General features: G+C 30.0%; 1 protein-coding gene across 1 annotated transcript in view; it reads right to left on the bottom strand.

Moving 5' to 3' along the window:
* LOC111685085 (kinase D-interacting substrate of 220 kDa) overlaps positions 1-23,360 on the bottom strand; it is a 44,908-nt gene that overhangs the window by 12,133 nt on the left and 9,415 nt on the right. The window contains exons 2-9 of the mRNA XM_046954120.1: positions 4,752-5,084; positions 2,738-4,696; positions 1,920-2,568; positions 1,677-1,842; positions 1,434-1,612; positions 1,124-1,365; positions 870-1,040; positions 375-640 (exon numbers count right to left, since the gene is read on the bottom strand). Of these exons, the coding sequence (XP_046810076.1) occupies positions 375-640; positions 870-1,040; positions 1,124-1,365; positions 1,434-1,612; positions 1,677-1,842; positions 1,920-2,568; positions 2,738-4,696; positions 4,752-5,060 (3,941 nt within the window). The 5' untranslated portion in view covers positions 5,061-5,084. The remainder of the gene's footprint in view (positions 1-374; positions 641-869; positions 1,041-1,123; positions 1,366-1,433; positions 1,613-1,676; positions 1,843-1,919; positions 2,569-2,737; positions 4,697-4,751; positions 5,085-23,360) is intronic.

A 23,360-nucleotide genomic window follows, 5' to 3' on the forward strand; every position in this document is an offset into this window, starting at 1 on the left:
CTATCTATCTATCTATCTATCTATCTATCTATCTATCTATCTATCTATCTATCTATCTATCTATCTATCTATCTATCTATCTATCTATCTATCTATCTATCAATCTTTATGATCGCCCCTACCCTAATCCCTATCTTCATCTCTATTTGTATCTTTATCCCAATATTTCTCTTCTTCTCTTCATTTTTATCTTCATCCCTTACTTATCTTCATCTCTTTACTTTTCAACATCTTTATCCCCACCCTCATCTTTATCTTCGTTCCTGTTTTCATTTCTATCTTTATTTTGTTTGTTTAATCACTTTTTTAGTTGACTCGTCACAAACTTTAGAAATACATTTGAAATTCCAATTAAAACCTCAAAGTGTGTTTGCTATAACCGTATTCGACTGTTTAAAAACTGATTATTATTTACTATTAGACTTACCTGTTTTTCCATATGGGATGTTGTAGAATTTTTGCGCGAATGAGATTGATTATGTGAATCAATTTGATCTTTCGTTGTGGGCACTACGGGATTAGCTGGTACATCAGCTATAGCTGGTGTGGGTTTAAATTTACGCTGGACTTTTTCACAATCACGCATAGTATTGATGAGTAAACGGAAGAGTTCCCAGTGACCAAAACTTAAATTGAGAACCTTTAGTTGAAAGTAAAGAAGAAAAAAATGAAAAGTAAGAACTGATTAAGTCTGCAGCAACCTTTTCACTTTTCTTCAAACAGAAATTGGATAGATTGAGATTTAATATATATTTTTATTCAAAATCCAAATCCAAACACATGTTTGTTTGAAACATAAATTTGCAATTATTCATTTAAAATTTTTATTTAAACCAAAATTTTAATATAATTTGTATTCCATAATTTACCTGTTTCAAATCATTCAGTTCACAATATTTCAAAACACGCCCACTAATAGAATTTTCTCTTAAAATTGGAGCTAATTTGGTTAATGCTGGTTTTAAATCTTCAACACGTTCTAGTAAGCTTATAACACCCTCCACAGTAAGATCGGAAAGTTTTGTTTGTAGAATATCATCCTAAAATTTCAAGAAAAGAAATACGAAAATTGATAATATAATTATAAAACAATTATATTGACAATTCTTTATAACAAACTCACCCCAAATGAATCTACAGGTGAACTAAGTAAAGGAGTCATGGGCGGTTCAGTGCTAGAACTCAAATTACGTTGTCTCAATTCCTGCATGGCGTATTCGTTTTGTAATAGCTGATATGGTGGATAAGGACCCAGAGGTGAAGGCACATAAGTAGTCGGTGTTGGTGGCAAACGTATTGTTGGCTGAACACTAGGGCGATTTTGTAAAACCACTGAACCTTCATCTTCAATCGATTGTTGATCCTCTGAAAAGATCAAATAAACAGCAACAATTTTTAATATGATATCTAAACATCATTGAAATAAATCATACCTTTTAATACTTTTCTTAAATATGGATCTAAATTAATGGTAAATGGAAGAAATATACGTAAATCTGCCACTAAAAGATCAGATTTATGTAATTGTAGAAAGGCATCTAATTTACGTTCATCACGATCTAATTCTAACAGTGCAGCGGCTTCACGCAAACAAGCTAACTTGGGACGTACTCTAAAATATTACAAAATTGTTAAATTATATACTGATATATTTATTTTGTCTCTGTTAGACCTACTTTTCATATACAGCTTGCAGGGAAAGACTATCATCAAACTGATCCATAAATTGATCATGATACAAGACAATCATACTGGCTCTTAAAGGCCATTGTTCGGTTAAATTAATCCAAGAACTTAAACGATACCAACTAAAATCAATTTGGAATGCTTTTAATAAACGCACTGTAATGGAATCAATAAAAACAATTATTTTATTTTGTATTTTAAAAAACGGTTAATAAAAATCTTTCTCTTTTTACCTGTAATATAAATGACATTCATCAGCCGTCTCATACTGCGCGGATTAACATCGCTGAAGTAGTCGTCTGTCAACATTATCTTTGACATATCTATAACACCTTGTGGATTTTGTCCTAAACGATGTAGATTTGAACCAATCGAACTGGCCACTGATTCGGATAAACGTAATTTTTTACCGGGTCCAGCCCCACGACCACCTGCACCCATAGGTCCTCTAAGCTTCTCTTGACTTGACATTATTTCCGAAGCATTTGATAGACGTCTTGCCGATACCGAATGACCCAAGGTTGGTACATCATCCCCTTGTAATTCGCCGTAATTACGTTTGAACAGCAGAGCGGTCATTTGGGCTCTTTGTACTTTACGTAAGCCAGAATTTTGCAAATATACGGGAAGATGTATTAAATTTCGAAGGAAATCATGACCGCCAATACCGCCCTCGGTAAAGAGGCGGCGACTATTCGCCTCGGCAGCTTTAGCGATAACGTGAGGATCAACGGCAATGAGAACAACAAATGGGCGATTAGGTGATGAGAGTAAAGTTTGTATAGCGTTCAGAACGGACAAAATTCTTTCGGTATCACAGGAGTCTAAGGCATCAACAACACCTACCAAACGGCTCTGTTGACTGGTGAAAGCATCGAGGCACTGCAATTCAAAGAAGTTATAATAGATAGATAGATAGATAGATAGATAGATAGATAGATAGATAGATAGATAGATAGATAGATAGATAGATAAATAGATAGATAGATAGATAGATAGATAGATAGATAGATAGATAGATAGATAAGTTATGAAAACCTCCAAAACTCACCTTCACCATATCGGTCATTAAAGCCACCTCTGCGCCCAAAGCAGTCAGTGGAGCACCCTCATTAGAACGCACCGTACGCTTTAGATGGCGACCCTGCGACACAAACAGCGAACCAACGGCTTTCGCTAGCACATGAAGATTTGTACAGATAATGCAAATAAACACTGCACTGATAACATAAATCGGCACCAAGACATTATCACGTTCGACATTAGTGCCATGAGCAAAATAGGCCACCACCAAAGATAGACCAGCAATTAAAGCTAGCAAACCAACCTCAAAGATAACCACTATAGGAACACAACACATGCGACGCCAGCGCCAACCAGCGGTAACTTTTAAGGGTTTAGGACGAAAGGCTCTATAAAGTCTAGTGGACAACCAGCCATAGTGACCTTCAATGGCTTCAAATAGCGAGGCTAACATATGGGCAACAGCACCTTCTCCCGTTGGCGAAGCACTACTGGCTTCAGCAAAATGAAAACGCACTGGTTTGGCTTGTGTGTCCGCCTGAGCACCGGGCGGATGACAAAAGGCTACTTGTAGTATCAGTCTTAGACGTCCAATGCGCTTGAGTATTCCATGATCTATGGAATATGCCCAGTACATGTCCATTTGGTAATTGCAATAACGTATTATGGCTAAGAGCAGATAGGCAAACACTAAGAAACTAACACCGGCCACACCACCCCATAGAGCTGACCAAGTAGCCAAACCTACCATGGTGCCCAGTATTAAAGCTAAATGAAAACACACCAAAAACAATAGGCCACCCGTTTTTAAAGGCGGCTCAGCCCATTGTCTTGCAAAATTAGTCATTTCATCTTTAAGTTTGTTAAGCAGGAAAGATTTGCCACTACCCCATTTGGCATATAAGCCCACAGTTATGGGAGTGGTTAAAGTGGGATCACTCAAGACATCGGCCAAGGCGGAAGAATACAATTCATAGCCCAGCATACCTTCAGAGTCCTCATTGGTATTTAAACGTCTCGAACCAAATACTTGGCCCAAAATTGTCTTTTGATGGGAGGTATCTATAACATAAGGCGTCTCGCCCGACTTATTGGGTCTATATAACAATTGACTGTTTTTCGGATTTCTTAATAGGGCCTCCACGATTGCCTTCGATCTAGCACGCATGGCAATGTGTAGACAAGTATCACCTTTCTTATCACTAGCACCAACCTTAGCTTTACGATCTAATAACATTTGTACTATATCCAAATTGCGATTACGTACGGCTTTTAGTAAGGCGGTATCGCCATCTTTGGTAGCCGCTTCGAGATCAGGATTAGTTTGTAACAATATTTTCACTATTTGATTGTGACCCTTTTCTACGGCCGTATAAATTGCCGTTTTGCGATCTTTGCCCTGAATATCAACATCGGCATGTTTTTTCAGCAAAGCCTCCACAACACTACGATGTCCACCTTTGACTGCATGTATAAGGGGAGTATCGCCTGCACGATCTTGTATATTGATATAAGCACCAGCTGCTATTAAGGCGGCAGCAATTTCCTGATAACCTTCGCGTGAAGCTATAGACAAAGCAGTCATGCCATCTTTGTCCAGAGCATTGACATTGGGTTTCTTTTCCAGCAGAGATATAACACACTCGGTGTGTCCACCAGTAACGGCCACCAACAAAGGCGTCCAAGAATACATGCCAGCTGTATCTACATTGGCGCCAGCCTTCAACAGAGTATCCACAATCTCCACATTACCCTTGCGACAAGCCCACACTAAGGCAGTCGTACCATATTTATCACCCACATTAACTTTAGCCCCGCGATTAACTAACATTTCTACAATATCCTTAAAACCACGACCGGCGGCCCACAGTAAAGGGCCCAAATGATAATTGCCATGGACATTAACATCGGCTCCTTTGTCCAACAAGAAACGCACCAATTCCGTGTGACCACGATAAGCAGCCCACATTAAGGCAGTCCAACCACCCTAATAAAGAAATAACAATAACAAATGATAAAAGTTTAGAACTTTTAAAACTTACCATATCACGATGTTCAATATCAGCACCATGATCCAATAACATTTGAACTATATCGAAATGACCTGTTTTCGAGGCACACAATAAAGCTGTCCAATTATCATTGTCCTCAGCATGAATATCAGCGCCACGTGCCAGAAATTCACGCACAAAAGGTGTTAGACCACGAGCTGCCACAACCATGAGTACGGTGGTGCCATTTTCATCACGATCATCAACAGATAAATGACGACTATCTAAGATAGCACGGAGACCGGATAAATCGTTTGTATCCACATATTGTAGAAGTGCACGATGTCCCAACGAACCCATAGAGTCTCCAAAACGATTGAGGTTCTAGGAGAGAATAAATATCATTAATTAGTTAAAGAATATTATCTAAAAATTTTCAAAACAATAATATTTTTTAAAAAATACATACATACGTACATTAATATATTTTGTTTTAAAAATAGTGTTTTAATAGTTAGATAAATAATTAATTAACATGCTTTAGAGGAAACTTATTTAAAAATTTTAACTACAAAAAAATCAGGGCTCTACCTAAAAGTTTAAACAAAATATTTTTATTAATTCAAAATTTTGTGAAGATAATAGAAAAAGTTATTAAAAAGTTAAGTAAAACAATTCAAAATTCATATTTTAGTAGTAATAAAATCCATAACAAATTATTAAATTTTGTTAAATTCTAAAAGTTTTAACAGAGGTTTAATAATTTTAAATGTTTAGAAAGGGGCAAGCAGGGTTGATAATGCATTAAACTTTCAAATATTAGTAATGCTTGGTTTATAGTTTTCAGCAATTTGTTAAACTATTATTAGTTTTCAATTTTTTTTAACAAAATAGTTCATTAATTGGAACACATCTTTAGCACAGGCTTGCGGCTTTTTTATGCATATTTTTAAACAAACTGGCAACACTTATAAGCAAAAAGTTCGATTTTTTGAGTAATGTTTAATTTTATCACAATAAGCAGCTGTCAAACTATTACAATACAAAATTTCATCAATGTGATTTTAACTTTAGCCCTTTAGGTTCTACAATTGCATCGAAAAGTAGTTTTCAAACTTTCTACTTTTTTTTTGCAATGTTGGCAACACTTGTTAGCTTAAAGTTCATTTTTTAAGGAATCTCTAATTTCAGCAAAAGAAGTTTCACTCACATTTTTTTAAGAAAAAACATGCTCAGTAACATATAACATAATGCAACGAGAATGAGAGAATCAGATACGAAGATCTAAAATAATGTAACGATGAGTAACTCCACAAAGATGCTATGGGGTGACGGCACTTTTATATCCAAATATTTTGCCAGCGATAGTATCCTAACAATTACATCCTCCAGAAAAATTGATTGGAAAATTTTCTATAAAAATGTTGTCAGTTATTGAGCAACTTTTTAAAGAAAGGTTGTCAATTATTGAGCAAACTTTTCTTAAGAAACGTTGTCAGTTTAAAGCAAACTTTTCTCAAGAAACGTTTTCAGCTTTAGAGCGACCTTTTCTTTAGAAAAGTTTTCACTTATTGAGCAACTTTTTACCGAAAAAGTTGTCAGCTATTGAGCAAACTTTTCTCAAGAAACGTTTCAGTTTTAAAGAAAACTTTTCTCAAGAAACGTTGTCAGTTATTGAGCAAATTTTTCCAAAGAAAAGTTGTCAGTTATTGAGTAACTTTTTTACAGAAAAGTTGTCAGTTATTGAGCAAACTTTTCTAATGAAACGTTGTCAGTTATTGAGCGATATTTTCTTTACAAAAGTTGTATGTTATTGAGCGACCTTTTCTTTAGAAAAGTTGTCAGTTATGTCTCTTACTGAGCAACCATTTCTATAGAAAAGGTTTCTGTAACTGAGCAACCTTTTCTATAGAAAAGTTGTCAGCTACTGAGCAACCTTTTCTATAGAAAAGTTGTCAGCTACTGAGCAACCTTTTCTTTAGAAAAGTTGTCAGCTACTGAGCAACCTTTTCTTTAGAAAAGTTGTCAGCTACTGAGCAACCTTTTCTATAGAAAAGTTGTCAGCTACTGAGAAACCTTTTCTATAGAAAAGTTGTCAGCTACTGAGCAACCTTTTCTATAGAAAAGTTTTCAGCTACTGAGCAACCTTTTCTATAAAAAAGTTGTCAGCTACTGAGCAACCTTTTCTATAGAAAAGTTGTCAGCTACTGAGCAACCTTTTCTATAGAAAAGTTGTCAGCTACTGTGCAACCTTTTCTATAGAAATGTTGTCAGCTACTGAGCAACCTTTTCTATAGAAAAGTTGTCAGCTACTGAGCAACCTTTTCTATAGAAAAGTTGTCAGCTACTGAGCAACCTTTTCTATAGAAAAGTTGTCAGCTACTGAGCAACCTTTTCTATAGAAAAGTTGTCAGCTACTGAGCAACCTTTTCTATAGAAAAGTTGTCAGCTACTGAGCAACCTTTTCTATAGAAAAGTTGTCAGCTACTGAGCAACCTTTTCTATAGAAAAGTTGTCAGCTACTGAGCAACCTTTTCTATAGAAAAGTTGTCAGCTACTGAGCAACCTTTTCTATAGAAAAGTTGTCAGCTACTGAGCAACCATTTCTATAGAAAAGTTGTCAGCTACTGAGCAACCATTTCTATAGAAAAGTTGTCAGCTACTGAGCAACCTTTTCTATAGAAAAGGTGACATCTACTGAACAACCTTTTCTATAGAAAAGGTGACATCTACTGAACAACCTTTTCTATAGAAAAATTTGCCAGTTATTGAACAACCTTTTCAAAAGAAAAGTTTTTTGTTACTAAGCAACCTTTTCTATGCTCTTATTGAGCAAACATTTCTATAGAATAATTGTCTCTTACTGTTCAACCATTTCTATAAAAGGATGTCTGTTACTGAGCAACCCTTTATAATGAAAATATGTCAGTTTCTAAGCAACATTTTCTATAGATATTATGTTTGATACTAAGCTATCTCTTCTATAAAGGAAATGTCAGTTACTGAGCAACTTTTGCTATAAAAATATTTGAAAAAGTTTTACCATAGAAAAATGTATTCAGTAACTGACATCAATTCTATAGAAAAGGTTGCTTTTTTAAATTGTCTTAAAACTCTAATTTTTTAAATATGACACTGTTAAAGTAAATGAGCTATTTGATCAAAACAATTGCAATTTTTACAAAAATAATATCTATATGAAATTCTTATCAAAATTGAAGTGGTTTGTAAACCATATAGAAATATGTATATTTGATTTATTTTAAAGATCTCTAAAAAATACCATTAAAATACTAAAAGACTTAAAACTTTTGTCTTTTTAAAGAAACACGTCTTTTTATTACAAAGGTTTAAACGAAAGTCGTTTTATTAATATGAAAAACTATTTTCAATAAATATTAAATTATGACAATCAATTCAAAGTAAAAAAATTCGAGAATCAGGATAAGGCTACTAAGTGTAAAATACATTTAAAATAAAATAATAAAGTTATTGCATAATAAACAAGTGTTTCTCATAATACATTGATTTATATTAAAAATAAATTTTCATTTGTAAAGAATTTAACAAAGACTTATTGTGTATTAAAAATATTTATTTTACAAAATTCTATAAAACATTTACGTACAATTTAAAACAATCTTATTATAAAGTAAATTTAACATTATTCAACACATTAAATAACAATTGTCATGAAATGGTTTAAGAAAGTTAACTCAAGTGTTTACAAACATTATAATGTTATGACATAAACCATACACACAGAGTTGCCAAAGGAAAAAATTTACCTAAAAATTTAAGTAATAAATTGTTATTGATTTTAATATTAAAAAAAATTAGCCATGGGCTAAAAATTATTAATTAACTTTCATTAAAATAAACGTCATTACGTTTTAATGTAATTTTTGTATATTATCTGTAATCATTTAATAATTTATTACCCCATTATTAAGACAAAATGAAGGCAAACATTTGTGTCACTCAAAAAAAAAAAAAACTTAAAAATGAAAAATTACAAAGTAAACAAAATCCCAACATGTCAACTTATCATTCGTGTGCTTTAATGATTGATAACAATTCAAATAGAACCTATACTAAGAATCAACAAAAAAAATTCCGATAAATATATTTTTGACATTGGCAAAATAAAGGATAAATATATGTCAAACTGGCGTTTAAAGTCTTTGTGATATTTATGATAAATTTTTGACACTTATTGAAAATTGGAATTTGATAACTGCAGAAAAAAAGTTAATGACAATTTCTTGTTAAAATTTCCTTTTTAAAAAAACTAATCCCTTTTAAAGAATAGTTGACAACTGCGTCAAAATACGTACATTTAGAATTTTAATTAAAAACTAATTTTGTTAAAAATTGATTTTTTGGCCGACTTGTTTATGAATAATCTATTTTTAGTTAAATTGATAAGCTTCATTACACGTTAAATACCCATTCAAAAAATAACTTCCAAAGAAGCGAAAAAGTAGTAGAATTTACTACATGGAAGTACGGAAGAAAAGACCTGAAGAAGTTATGATTTTTACATAGCCTTGTCATAGAAGGGATGTATTTTTTATTTGATTCGAAATTCACTGCATCAGAAGTCATTCTCAGGAAGTAATTTTTATGTTATTTTTTTTTTTTTTTGAAGTTATTAGTAAGTGAAATTGTAATATTATAGAATACAAACAATTTGATTTAAACAATATTAACATAAATACATAAATTACCTCCAAAATAAATTTCGTTAAATTCCAAAAATTAAAAAAAAAATATACTTTCAATTTAAAAACAATATGAATTCTTTTCGCTTCTTTAGAAGTCAATAAACATTACTTCCAGAAAAGATAAAAAAATCACTTAGTACTACTTTTGAAGTGATGATAAATGTTATTCTTTTGAAAGTACTTCGTTTTATTTTTGCTGGATTTGTTTCCTTTTCACTTTTTTCGTTCATTAACTTTTTTGTCTTGAAAAATTCCCCTATTGTGAAATTTGTTGACAGAATTTTGTAAACGATAAACAGCTATTATATACAAAATCAACTATTGTGAATGAATTGTTTACAATAAGTTCACGATAGCAATTTTTCCTTCGAGAAAAATACAAATTTCAAGGGAACAAAATTTTCACTTCTATTAGCGATAGGGGTGAAATAATTGACTAGTTATATAAAAGAGTAGCTAATCGACTAGTCAATAGACTAGTTCCTAGACTTGTCTTTAAGGGCTTTCAATCGAATTGTCAATTATTAACCCTTAAATAGGTTAGTCAATCCACTAATCAAGAGTTGTCAAAAAACTGGTGCAAAAACTGGTCCATAATGTAGTTTATAGACTACTTCGTAAACCAGGTGAATATACAACAAGTTCATAGGATGTGATTCAGAGAGTTTTATTTTTCTTCATCAAAATTTTTTGCAAACTCTTTTCTGCCGCATAAAACTTTAAAAAATAAGGTGAAATAGTATTCGATAACAGTTTATTGAAAAACAAGTGAAAGTTCTACATTCGGCTGTGCCGAATCTTATACACCCTTCGCCATAGTTTGAGCTTCTTTTCTTAAATTTTTCCAAAAAATTCATAAATACTTTTCCATCTCTGTGACAAAAAAAAAAATCACGGCTGTTAGGGAATCTGATTGCTCTCGGAATCAGATTTGAAACCGACCAATGATTTTGGTGTCATAGAAACCAATGTGATTGGTTTCATATTCCAATCGGAATTTTAATCAGAATTTGATGTCATAGAATCTGATGTTATCGTTTTTTTGTCAGAAATAATCCGAACAGCTGACTTCTTACAGATTTGCAGTTTTCTTTTGTTTTTTTGTTTTGTTAGTTTGTGGAAAATGTAAGTTAAATAAATAAAAATTTAATAATTTATAAATATTCAATTATTTTTGGCACAAATAGGGGCAAACATAGAAATGCAACACAGAATGCATTATTTTTAGAGTTCATGGAGAAGAACACAGATATAGCAAAAAGATTCACAACACGCGATAAAGTTTTAGTGGATTCTCTTTGGCAGGAATTGACGGTTTCTCTAAACAGCGCTGGTCCGCCGAATAAGGATGTTAATGGGTGGAAAAAGGTAAACTATTTCTTTACGCAATATTGCAGCCAGTTGAATCACGCAGGGAATGGTTAATGGTAACAAATGTTCTTTTACAATGTCCAACACCATTACGAACGCTTCTTTATTCAGACAGTATTGTACAATGAATCTGCAAACCACTAAAGTGTTAAATCCACTTCCCGGCCAAATCAAAATCTCTACTTACACAGATTCTGGCAGTTCCAATGGATTGCTGTGATCGCTTAAAATTTTCCAAATAATTCGTTGACAACTTTCTGTCTCCATCAATAAAAATGCAACTACTGTCTCAACCACTGCAATTTTTTTGTATAAATTATTTAAAAAAAATGTATAATACGTCAACTTCTGAAAATTTAACTAAACTAAAAAATGTAAACAAAAGAAAACAGCTGATTCGAATATGGGTTTTGTTTATTTTCGAAAATAGGCAAAATCAAGACGATTTCATGACATCTATTCAAATCGGAATTGATTTTAATTTCTGATAAATTACCAATTCTGACTTGGATTCCATAACAGCCGTAATTAACTAAAAACAACAACAACAACACAAATACTAAACGTTGCTTTTGTTGTTTCCAGAGGTTTACTATTTCAAGAGAACAAGAAAAAATCTGAACGTTGTTGTTGTTGTTGTTTTTATGAATTTTCTCTTTTCCCCCGTGGAAACGAGCCTGCTTCTCACTATGGTGTAGTTAATATTGAATACTGTAGAGTATTCAATATTAACTACACTCTTCCCTCGTTTCGTATTGTTTGGGTGTTAGAATTAACAGCACTAACAGATGCTGAGTGATATTATTAGATAAAACTTTAGATAAAAGTTCAAGATTTTTGTCCCAGATAATATAGATATTTATATATTTGTTCCAAAAACATCAGGTTATCATATAATAGAAATGATTTATATCCCAGTTTTTTTTATTTTGTTTGTTTATTTTGAACGTGTTTTTTTATATAAATTGCGGAGTTATTTTATTAGAATTCCATTACGAAGCAAAAAGTACTTTTAGCCTATAGTACTTATGCAGTTATAAAAATTTATTCTCACGTGTTTGCATACCAATCATATTTGTACATATGTTTAGGTAAAAAAGTACAAATTTTGAAATAAAAAAAAACGCAGCCGAAAACAAACTTTTGAATCATTTAATATATAATACGATAAAAAGAGGTTTCAGATAAGCCTTAGAGTCTATCTTCAAAGTTGCATAGATTAACATTTTAATTCAATTATATGTTATTTGTTTAAATATATTTTATTAAAAGTCTGCCAGACACACAGTTAATTGCAGTAGAATTTTATTTATTAACCCTCTAGGACTGACGTGGATTTTTTATACTATTTAACGTGGTGTCTGCTAGACACCATTCTTTTAAAGCTTATATGTTCTAAGATCTGTTTTTGAAAACTACTTAAACTATTTTTTTTATAGTGTAAGGGTCTAGGTTGTTATTTATTATGATATATTTTTAACGACAATGCATGTTAAACACTCTTTATAAACAAGACACAAATTGAAAAATATAATTATTCTAATTTTTTGGTGTCTGTCAGACTACCACGTCAGTTCCAGAGGGTTTAACCGCAATATTATGCAAAAGTTTGTCAGTTTAGTGACATTTTCAAGTTTAAATTGTCAAAAAAATATCGGTGCTTCTGTCAAATTTTTAGATTTACATATTTCAAATGAAAGCTATTAAAAAGACAATTAAAAGTTGACTTTTCCAAACTATTAACTAGTCTACAGACTGGTCTATTGCCTAGTTCAGCTAAGAATCTATTAACTAGTATAAGTACTAGCATATGGCTTAGTAAATGAACTTGTTAATTGACCAGCATATGGACCAATATATGTTCATTGGTCTAGTCTATTGTTTGTCTATTGGTTGGACTATGGACTAGTTCTGTACCGGACTTTTGATTAGTCCATGTACTGAACAATTGACAAGTCTATGTGCTAGTCCTTGAACTAGTTTGCTTATAGACTAGTCGAAGGACTAATCCATTCACAGTATGGTTATGGACTATTCTGTTATTCGATGACTATTGTGAATATTCGATTGATAGACTATTGCCCAGTCTATTGACTGTACGCTAGTCTATTGATAAGTTAATGTAATAGCCTATTGACTAATATATAGACCAGTTTATTGACTACTCCATTCATTTGTATATTACCTAGGGTAATGACTGGTCTAGTAAGTAGACTATGGCCTAGTCTAGGGATTAGTATACATATGGAATAGTCTATTGGCTAGTTATAAATGTACTTGCCTATATAAGCTAGTTGGTATATAAGCTAGTTGGTTGACTAGTTTATGAACTAATGTATAAACTAGTCTCTTGTCTAGTTTATTGACTGATATATAGACTAATTTTTTTCTAGTGTATTGAATGATATATAAACTAGTCTATTGCCTACTTTGTGGACTTGTACATAGATTTGTTTATGAATTAATCTATAAGCTAGTCTATTGATTGGTATATTGATAAGTCTATAAACTGGTGTTTGGACTAGTCAATATACTAGCCCATTGACTAACCTGTGTGCTAGTTGATGGTCTGGCCTATGAATAGTCCATTGACCGATGTATGAATTATTCAATATACTACCCTATTGACTAGTCTATGTGCTAGTAAATGTAGTAAATATAAACTAAATTATATACTAATTTATAAAGTAGTTTATCGATTAGTCTATCGAAAAGTCTATTGACTAGTCTATTAACTAGTCTATTAATTAGTCTATAATTGATAAGTCTCTAAACAAATATGTAGACTAGTTAATTGATAAGTCTATTGACTAGTATTTTGCTAAGTCTATTGACTAGTCTATTAATTAGGCTATAAACAAATATGTCGACTAGTTTATTGACTAGTCTATAGACTATTCTATTGATTAGTCTACTAGTGGATGAACTGTTATATTATTGGTCCATACAATTAGATGGTCTATTGATTAGTTTATTGCCTAGTCTAGTGACTAGACTGTAAACTGTTTTCTTGACTACTCTATTGTCTAGACTCTAGACTATTAATAGTTTTATGAATTAATCCAATAAATTCGGTATAAAAAAATTTAATATATAACGAACTATTCTATAGACTATTTTATGAACTAGACAATATAAATAAAATACATTTTAAAGACTTTTCCGAGGCGGTAAATTAGTTTATTTCACGAATAATTGGAAACGTTAGCATATATACCGTCATTGCACAAATCATGGGCCTATGAAGCTTTATTTGATGCAACTTATCATACAACTTAATGTTGTTGTATTAAAAGTCGATTAAGGTTCGCGTCTTGAGACACTATTAAGTAGTAACCGATGTTTAAAATCAATCGAAATAAGCTAAAGTTGAGAAGAAACTGACTTAAAGCAGACTAGTGCTTAAGGGATAGAAACCAATTTCTAGTTCCAACACTTTATATAAATTAGAATTTTCAGACCCATGGCATAATAAAGGTGACAGCAATAAAGCAGCTGATTATTATTTTTTTTGTTTTTGTGTAGAGTACACTGAAAAAAAATTCGTAACTTCTATTTTCGTAATATTTACAAAAATTTCGTGTATAATACGAAATATTATTTAATAAAACCCTTTTCTATTTTTACGAAAGTACGAAAACCTTTCGTCATATGTTTTTCTTAAATTTAAGCGAAATTAAACATAATGATATTAATTATATTATGATTAAATAAAACTGCAACATTTTTATAAAATTTAAGAAAAAGTATAATATTATTCACGAATTATTTTCATAAAAAAATTGAAAATTTGTGTGGAGAATAATTTTGAACTAAAATTAGAAAATTTATTTTAAAAATGAACAAAAATTTTTTAATAAATTAATATTTCGTAAATTTTACCATATTTATTCAAAATTCCCTTTTTTCAATTTATTTAAATTAATTTTTTCAAGAATATTTTGCATTATACAAAAATATTTCGTACAATTTCGTATATATTACGAAAGAATTTCGTGGTGCGAAACAACGTACGATTCGTACAATGTACGACATTTTTCGTATATATTAGGCATGGATTTTTTCAGAGTATGTACAATGTCAAAAGTTGTTATTGTTTTACATATTAAGAATGTTATTTGTTTACATTTCTTATGTCATTTTTGACATAAGTCTGATTCTAGTACAAAAACAAAATACATCTTGTGTTTTTTGTATTGTTGTAGTGATACAGTCACCTTTCTTAGTGTGCCCTGCTCAGATCTCTAAAAAAGTTATAAGGAAAATTGAAATTCTTTTGAAACTTTAAATACTAAGTAGTTCATGTTGTTGTACAACTCAAGCGATCCAGAATAATTTAAATCAATTGTCACAATTTGAGCACAAGATATAAATAAATAAAATATGATTAATTAATATTATTAATACTTTTTCTCTCAAACAATGTTGAAATAAACATTTATTTATCTTTAAGATTTCATAAATGAATTTAACACACTATTTTCAATTATTTTTTTCATCTTATTTATAAAGCACTTGTAAATAACTGTTTTAATTAAAAGTTTAAATAATTTTTTTTTTTATTTAAAATTTATACTAACATTTTTACTTTTCTTTTTGCCGGGTGTGCGTAAATTATTTAAACTCAATCGCGACGCACTTAAAATTAACTCATCCCAACTCTTTGATAATTTCATACTAAACGTTTTAATGGATCGGCTCACCACATTTATACACAATTAACACAATTATGAAAAATAGCAGAAAATCTTGGTTAAACGAAAATATTTTTTCTGCAAAAAATATTTTGTTTATGTTTTTTTTTCGTTCAATATTACGGCAAGTAATCAAATGTTTGTCATTTTTCTTTAATATTTTATTTTATTTACTTTTATTTTGTATCTGTTATTATTTATTATTTTGAATTTTTTTTTTCTTCGTTTTTTTTTTTTTTTTTTTAATTAATGATGACAAACACGGTGCGCGCAAAATTCATAAAGTTGACAGACAGTTTTGAGTGTCATTTGCAGTGAAGTGTAAGCGAATGAGTGAGTGAGTATCGTTATAGTAGTAGTTGGTTTAACAGTTAGTTGAGGATCGTTGGATTGGTCGCCAGCCACTTGAGAAAAGATAAACGTTATTTTATATATGTTTAAGGTGACTTTATTTATTTTTTCAAATTTTTACGTTAAAAAATAATGATAAAAATTTAATTTATCATTAATTTGTTTAAATATTTATAAAAGACGTCATTCATCGTCATACGAAGAAGAGAAAGAAGTCGAAATAGTTGTGATTTATTATTATTATTTTTTTAATTTTTGTTAAATTTTTTCACTATGACGTTTGTTGTGATCACTTTAAAGTTAGAATACGTTTTGAATATTAGATTAAACTAAAATGTTTTGATTTGAATTATTACGGAAGTAAAGTATCATTTATAGAGCGTGCCACCGCCAATCTCTTTTAGTAGTACAACTCTTCGTTATTTAAACTTACTGATATTTTTTATTGTATTTTTTATTATTGTAGCTGATAAAGCCAACAAAAATAATAATTTTCTCTCTTTTCGTAGCCACCTCACATCTAGAAATTGATATTGAATTTACTTTTGAGATCACCTAGACGTATAAGTAACATTCGTGGACATCTCATCAGGCATGGGAAATTATAATTTTGAAATAGTATAAAGTGTACTTTTTTAGGATTTAAAGAACTAAATTATTGACAAGACTATTGACTAGTTTCTGGACTAGACTATTGATTAGACTATTGACTTATCTGTAAACTATACTGTTGACTTGTCTATAGACTATTAATTAGAATAATAACTATTCTATTGATTAGCTTATTGACTAGTCTATAGACTTGTCTGTGAACTATAATGTTGACATGTCTATAGGATACTGACTAGTCTATTATGTAGTATTTTTACTAGTCTATTATATAGTTTTATGCCTAGTTTATAGACTGGTATATTGACTAACCTATGACTAGTATATTGACTAGTTTGTTGACTTGTTTGTGAACTATACTGTTGACATGTCTATGTTCTATTCATAAGACTGTAAACTAGTCTATTGACTAGTTAATTTTGTCTAGTTTTTTGACTAGTCTAGTCACTAATCTGTTAACTAGTTTCTTGACTTGTCTACTGACTTATCTGTGAACTTGTCTATGGACTAGTCTACTTTATTGACTAGTCTAGTCACTAACCTGTTAGACTTAGACTGTTGACTTTTTTATTGTATAGACCTTTTGACTAGTTTACTGACTAATGATTGAACTATATTGTTGACATGTCTATAGAATATTGATTATACTCTTAACTAGTCATTTGACAAGTCAATTGTCTAATTATTTACTAGTCTATTGTCTAGCCTATAACTAGTCTATTAGCTTTTTAACATGTCTTTGAAATATATTGCTGACATGTCTTGATAAGTTGACATGTGATATTGATTAGACTGTTGACTAGTCTATTGACTTATTTTTGAACTATTCTGTTGACTTGTCTATGGACTATTCAAAAGCCAATTGTCTACTTTATTGACTAGTAGTTTGACATCGTTTATTAACTTTTCTGTAAAATAAATGTTGACAAGTTTATTGTCGACTCTGTTGACTAGTCTACTGACTAGGCTATGGACTAGTCTATTGACTTGTGAACTTGTCTATGTACAATTGTCGAGTTTATTGACTAGTCTAGTGACTAATCTATTGACTAGTTTATTAAATGTTCACATGTATATTGACTAGTCTGTTGACTTTTTTATCGAATAGACTATTGACTAGTTTACTGACTATTGATTGAATTATATTGTTGACAAGTCTATAGACTATTGGTTATACTATTGAGTAGTCGTTTGACTAGTTGTTTGACTAACCTAGTATATTGACTAACTTGTCTTTAAAATATTCTATTGTCATGTCTTGACAAGTTGACATGTGCTATTGATTAGACTTATCTGTGAACTGTGAACTACAGTCTACTAATTTATCTGTGAACTTGTCTATGGACTATTCACTAGTTAATTTTCTACTTTATTGACAAGTCTTTTGACAAATTTGTTGACTGGTTATATTGACTTGCCTGTGAACTAAATGTTGACGAGTTCATTGACGAGTATGTTAATTAGTCTGTTGACTAGTCTACTGACTAGACTATTGACTAGTCTATTGACTTTTTTATTGAAAAGACTTTAGACTAGTTTACTGACCAGACTATTGAATAATCTATGAACTACACTGTTTCCATATCAATAGACCACTGAATAGGCAATTGTCTAATTCATTGACTATTAGATGGACTAGTCTAATGACTAACCTGTGTCAAGTATATTTATTAGTTTGTCTGTAGCTTGTCTGTAAACTATACAGTTGACTTGCCTATGGACTATTTATTATTCTATTGACTTGATTAGTCTTTAAGTAAAATATTTCCTAATCTATTGATTTGTCTGTTTTCTTTGGACTCACTCATTGAGTAGACTATGGAATAGTCTTTCAATTTTATATGGACAAACCTATTATAAGCAAATGTACAATAGTACATAATTTTCCATGCCTGCTTCTTATTATTTAAAATGTTAATGTAAATTTTCAATAGAAAAAAATAATGTAAAAGAAAGTATGTAATTGTCGTAAAAAGTCTTAGATATTTACTTAGAACTTAAGAATTTATTGATATATAAACAAATTGACTAAAGAGTGTGCCAAAGGTTTGGTTTTTAAAAAAAAGTCAACATAAAATGTCCATCCTTTTCGACTTTTTTTACATCTGTTTTTTTCTTACAAGACAGTCGACTTTTTTTTTATAAGAAAATATGTATATAGAACAAACTCTTCAGAATTCATGGAAAAGATTAATTTTAATTCATTTAAATTTTATTCTACTTTTCGACTTCTAATTTTGTATCTATAAAATCTATGTTTGGACTTTTTCTGGAAAAAACAGAGTTGTCTTTGTTTCGACAAAATAGTCGACTTTCACTTGGGCACATTATGGAATGAACTCTTCAAAATTCAAAAAAGATAAAAATTTATAAATAACAAATCAGTTTTGTTAAAGTTATAATAGTACCTTGATTTTCTACAAGAGGACTTCTCAACTTTTATTTACAAATCATTCGACTTTTTATAAACTTCGATTTCTTTTCTATAAACATAGGGAATCTTAAGATTAGATTCGGATAAATACTTAGTTTTATGATTCTTATGCATAACAAATATAACGATGAAATTTATGTATCATCTATAATCCAGTAGAGTGCAAAATATACTTAAAAAATTAACCCAAGTACTGTTATTGTTCAAGAATAAATTTTACGATCTTAAGTATCGAATTTAAATAAATAAAACAACAAATGCAATATCAATTGAAAAAGTTCTTGAATTCGAAAAGAAACGTATTAACAGCAATAGTAATATTTTCTTCAAATAATTTATGAAAGTAGACACTACTCAAGAAAGTGCAGACTGTTGACAAAGACCTTAGATGTTTTAACACGTTGACGTAAATAACGACTGTAGACGTCGAGCACGATCGTTTACGGATTCATTATTTTTTGAGTTAGCGTTAAGGAGTTGAAAACCCCGTTTTCGGCAACTGAGTATTTAAATAAAGATAATCTACATTCTTTGTTTAAACCTAGTTTAATCTATGTTTTGTGATTTTCAGTAATCAGTAAGATTACTTAGGGCGGGTTTTACACATAAAGATAATTAACATTCTTTGTTTAAACCAAGTTTAAACTATGTTTTGTGTTTGCCAGTAATCAGTAACGTTACATATTACGTAAGTTTAACTGAGTGTAATTGCCCACTTAAACTTAAGTTATAAGTGAAAACACTTAATATTTTAAGTAAATAGTAATTTTCTTATTAAATATTATTATTGTTTTAAATGTTTATTTATATTTTTTCTAAAATTTTGCATTTTACAAAAGTGATATTTGCAAAAAACAGCTGTTCATTGTTTATGTTTTTGACTAAAAAGTTGGCAATACTAACAAAGTGAACTGAACTTAAATCCATAACTGAAAAACAAAATCATCTCATAAAGCCCAACTATATTTGTTTTGAGTTTAATCAAAACAGCAAGTTAAGCCTAGTTTAACTGAGCAGTAAGAAACCCGCCCTAAGTATATAAATAAACAAGATAATTCGTATACAATAATGATACTAAGGGCGGGGTTGTCAGATAAAGATAATCTACAATCTTTGTTTAAACCTAGTTTAAAATATGTTTTGTGTTTTCCAGTAATCAGTAACGTTTCTTATTATCTTAGTTTAACTGAGTGTTATTGGCCAATTAAACACAATTAACAAAAACTTAATATTTTAAGTAAATAGCAATGTTCTGATTTATTTTATCAATGTTTTAATTGTTTTAAATATTTATTAAAATTTTTTCCAAAATTTTTCATTTTACAAAAGTATTCTTTGCAAAAAACAGCTGTTCATTGTTCATGCCTTTTGACTGAAAAGTTGGCAATACTAACAAAGTTAACTGAACTTAAATCCATAACTGAAAAACAAAATCATCTCATAAAGCCCAACTAAATTTGTTTCGAATTTAATCAAAACAGCAAGTTAAGCCTAGTTTAACTGAGTAGTAAGAAACTCGCCCTAAGCTACTGTCTCAAGGAGCCATAATTAACCCAAACATTAACAAGGTCATGTTCGACTTTTTATTTTTAAAGTGTTCTTACAAAAACATTCGACTTTAATCATTAAATTTAAAATTTCTTCGACTGATAACTAATAAAGTTTATTAAGTGAAAGTTTATAAATAAGTTTTTTTTTTAATAAAACAAATGGCCGCCAAATGCTTTAAATAATTATAACTAAAATTAATTTAATCTTTTTTTGTGTGTGTTATTAACTTTATGGTTAAAACGTTTACCGCAAAATCACAGAATGAATGAAAAATAAAATAAATATACAAAATTTTTATTATAATTTACAACTTTATTTATGAATATTTCCTGCCAAAAAATTATTTTAATAATGACTAAAACTCTAACTGATAATTTTCCAAAATAAAAATATACTACTGCAGTGTTTGTTGCAAAAATAGCTAATGGTTTAATGATCTAAAATTAAAGAGATAAGAACTTTTGTTTCAAAAATTTAGATATGATATAGATTAAAAAAAAAAACAAAATAGAATCAGCTTTACTAAGGGGAATCTGGGTAAAAATCCGTAAAAGTAATAAAATCAATAACGATTGGAATCTCTTCTGGTTTAAATCTAATAATAAAAAATTCTTTAAAGAATAATGTCATCGTTTAGTACTATGGACTATGAGTAGGACACTTTTAGTCAGGACAGTCACGGATCCAGCTCGAGTGTTTGGTGGAGAACTTTTGTTTTTTCACTTATTTTATTTTTCCCTTTTTCCTCATTTTTTATATTTTGTATGAACATTTTATTTTTTGGAGGTGGATTTCCCTTACCCCATGGATTCGCGCCTGAGTCAGATCCTATAATCGATCAAAACTAAAAAAAAATTAATATTATATATTTAGTGTGTCATTTAAAGTTCTGAATCAAAAGTTTAATTTTTAGAAAAAAGTCGTATTATTGAAAAAGTCTTTGATTATTCGACTTTGTCAACTTTTAAACAATCGACTTTCGACTATTTTGTTCCAAAAAAGTCAATAATTTGACTGTCGTCTGTGAATAAAGTCGGAAAGTCGATAAGTCGAAAAAAGTCGAAAAGTCGAAAAATGAAGAAGAAGTCAGAAAAAGTCGAAATAAGTCGGCTAAAGTCGAAAATAGTAGAAAAAAGTTAAAAAAAAGTCGTAAAAAATCGTAAAAAGTCAAAAAGTCGAAAAAAATCGAAAAGTCGTAAAAAGTCGACTATTTATAAAATACTTAAAGTCAAAAGGTCTAAATGTCGACTTTGAATTAAATGACGAATGTCGAAAAGTCGAAAAATCTATTTTTCATAAAATGCAAAAAGTCGAAAAACCGAAAAGTCGACTTTTAACTAAATGCAAAAAGTCGAAAAGTCGACTTTTCGTTTCAACTATAGAACCCTAGTTCTAACTTCGACTTTCTGTAAAAGAAATGTCAAAAAGTTAAAGTCAACCATTTTGCGCTTAATCGATAAAGCGAAAGTCGAAAAGACGACTTTTTTTCAAGTATACAAGCCTAAGTTGATTTTTCTTTAAATCGGACTTCAACAATCGACTTTATGTCTGAAAGAAATTAAAAAATATACATTTTAATATATTTTCTATAAACTGATTTCCAAACAATCGACTTTTTGTATAAGAAAAGACGAAAAGTCGAAACATTTTGTGCAACTTTTTAATAGTTGAAAATACGACAAATACGACAAAACAGATTTTAACAAACGAATTTATGTCGAAAAAACGACTAGTTGAAATAAATATTTTCCTAGGCTACGAAAATCCTAGAAGTATTAAAAGAAATTTAAACTTGAAAATTAACGACTTGTGCCCCTATTATAGTTTACAACTCATTACTTAAAAAATACTTAATACTTAACAATTTCAATCAAATGAATAAATTCTTTTGTATAACTGTCTGTGCCACTTAAAACAATCATAATAATAACAGTTTTTGTAAACAAAATTAACTTCAAAAATGCAAATAAAATTAAAACTAAATTCAAAACAAGTGTATTTTCAATAAAAGTCAAGTAACATTAAGTTTGTAACAAATTCAAATCAAAACACAAGAAAAACGAGTTTTTATTTTATTTAATTTTTTTGCTTAAAAAAAACTTCAATAGTCTCACGTTACTTTAATAATTAAAGTTTGAACACATATTGCAATTTTATTTACAAAACAAAACACTTTTTTTTTTGTTAGGCGCGTAAATTTTTCAAATTATTTCGATTTTCCGCTCAATTAAACCGCACACAATAAATATTTCGATCGTTTTTTCCCGTAAACTATCAACCAACAACTTGTAAGACACTCTTAAAACTAACATTTAGCTAAATCTTCGTTTATTTTTAAGACCAAATGCAATTTGTATTCGTTTTAGTATTTTGTATCTCCTATAAGGTTTTTTACATTTACATTCAGACAGACAGACAAACAGACGTTTGGTCTCCTGCTGCATCATGTAACAACAAACGCACAGCGTAAAACGCTAGCTAACAAGCAAGCAAGCAGTCGGCAGTGACCATTGGGTCTCTAAAAATAAACTCTCAAGTGAGTATTTTTTGTGTGATTTTTCTCGTATTTCTTTGGTTTGTAAGCGTTTGTTTAACATGCTGCAGCAAAAAAAGAAACAGAAAAAGATTTCAGAATACACATGTTACTTTTTATGAATTTAAAGATCAAGCACAACCAAGAAAGAATCTCTTTTAGTGCTGAGTTAACACATACCATGTTTCCATGATTTTGGTAATAATGCCAGATTATTACACAGTATCATGTTTACAGTAAATAGGTATTTTAGGGGACTTTACACTATAGACTAGACTATAAACTAGAATATAGACTAGACTATAGACTAGACTATAGACTAGACTATAGACTAGACTATAGACTAGAATATAGACTAGAATATAGACTAGACTATAGACTAGACTATAG

Source organism: Lucilia cuprina, chromosome 6 (genome assembly GCF_022045245.1).
Source record: "Lucilia cuprina isolate Lc7/37 chromosome 6, ASM2204524v1, whole genome shotgun sequence".
Classification (NCBI taxonomy): domain Eukaryota; kingdom Metazoa; phylum Arthropoda; class Insecta; order Diptera; family Calliphoridae; genus Lucilia; species Lucilia cuprina.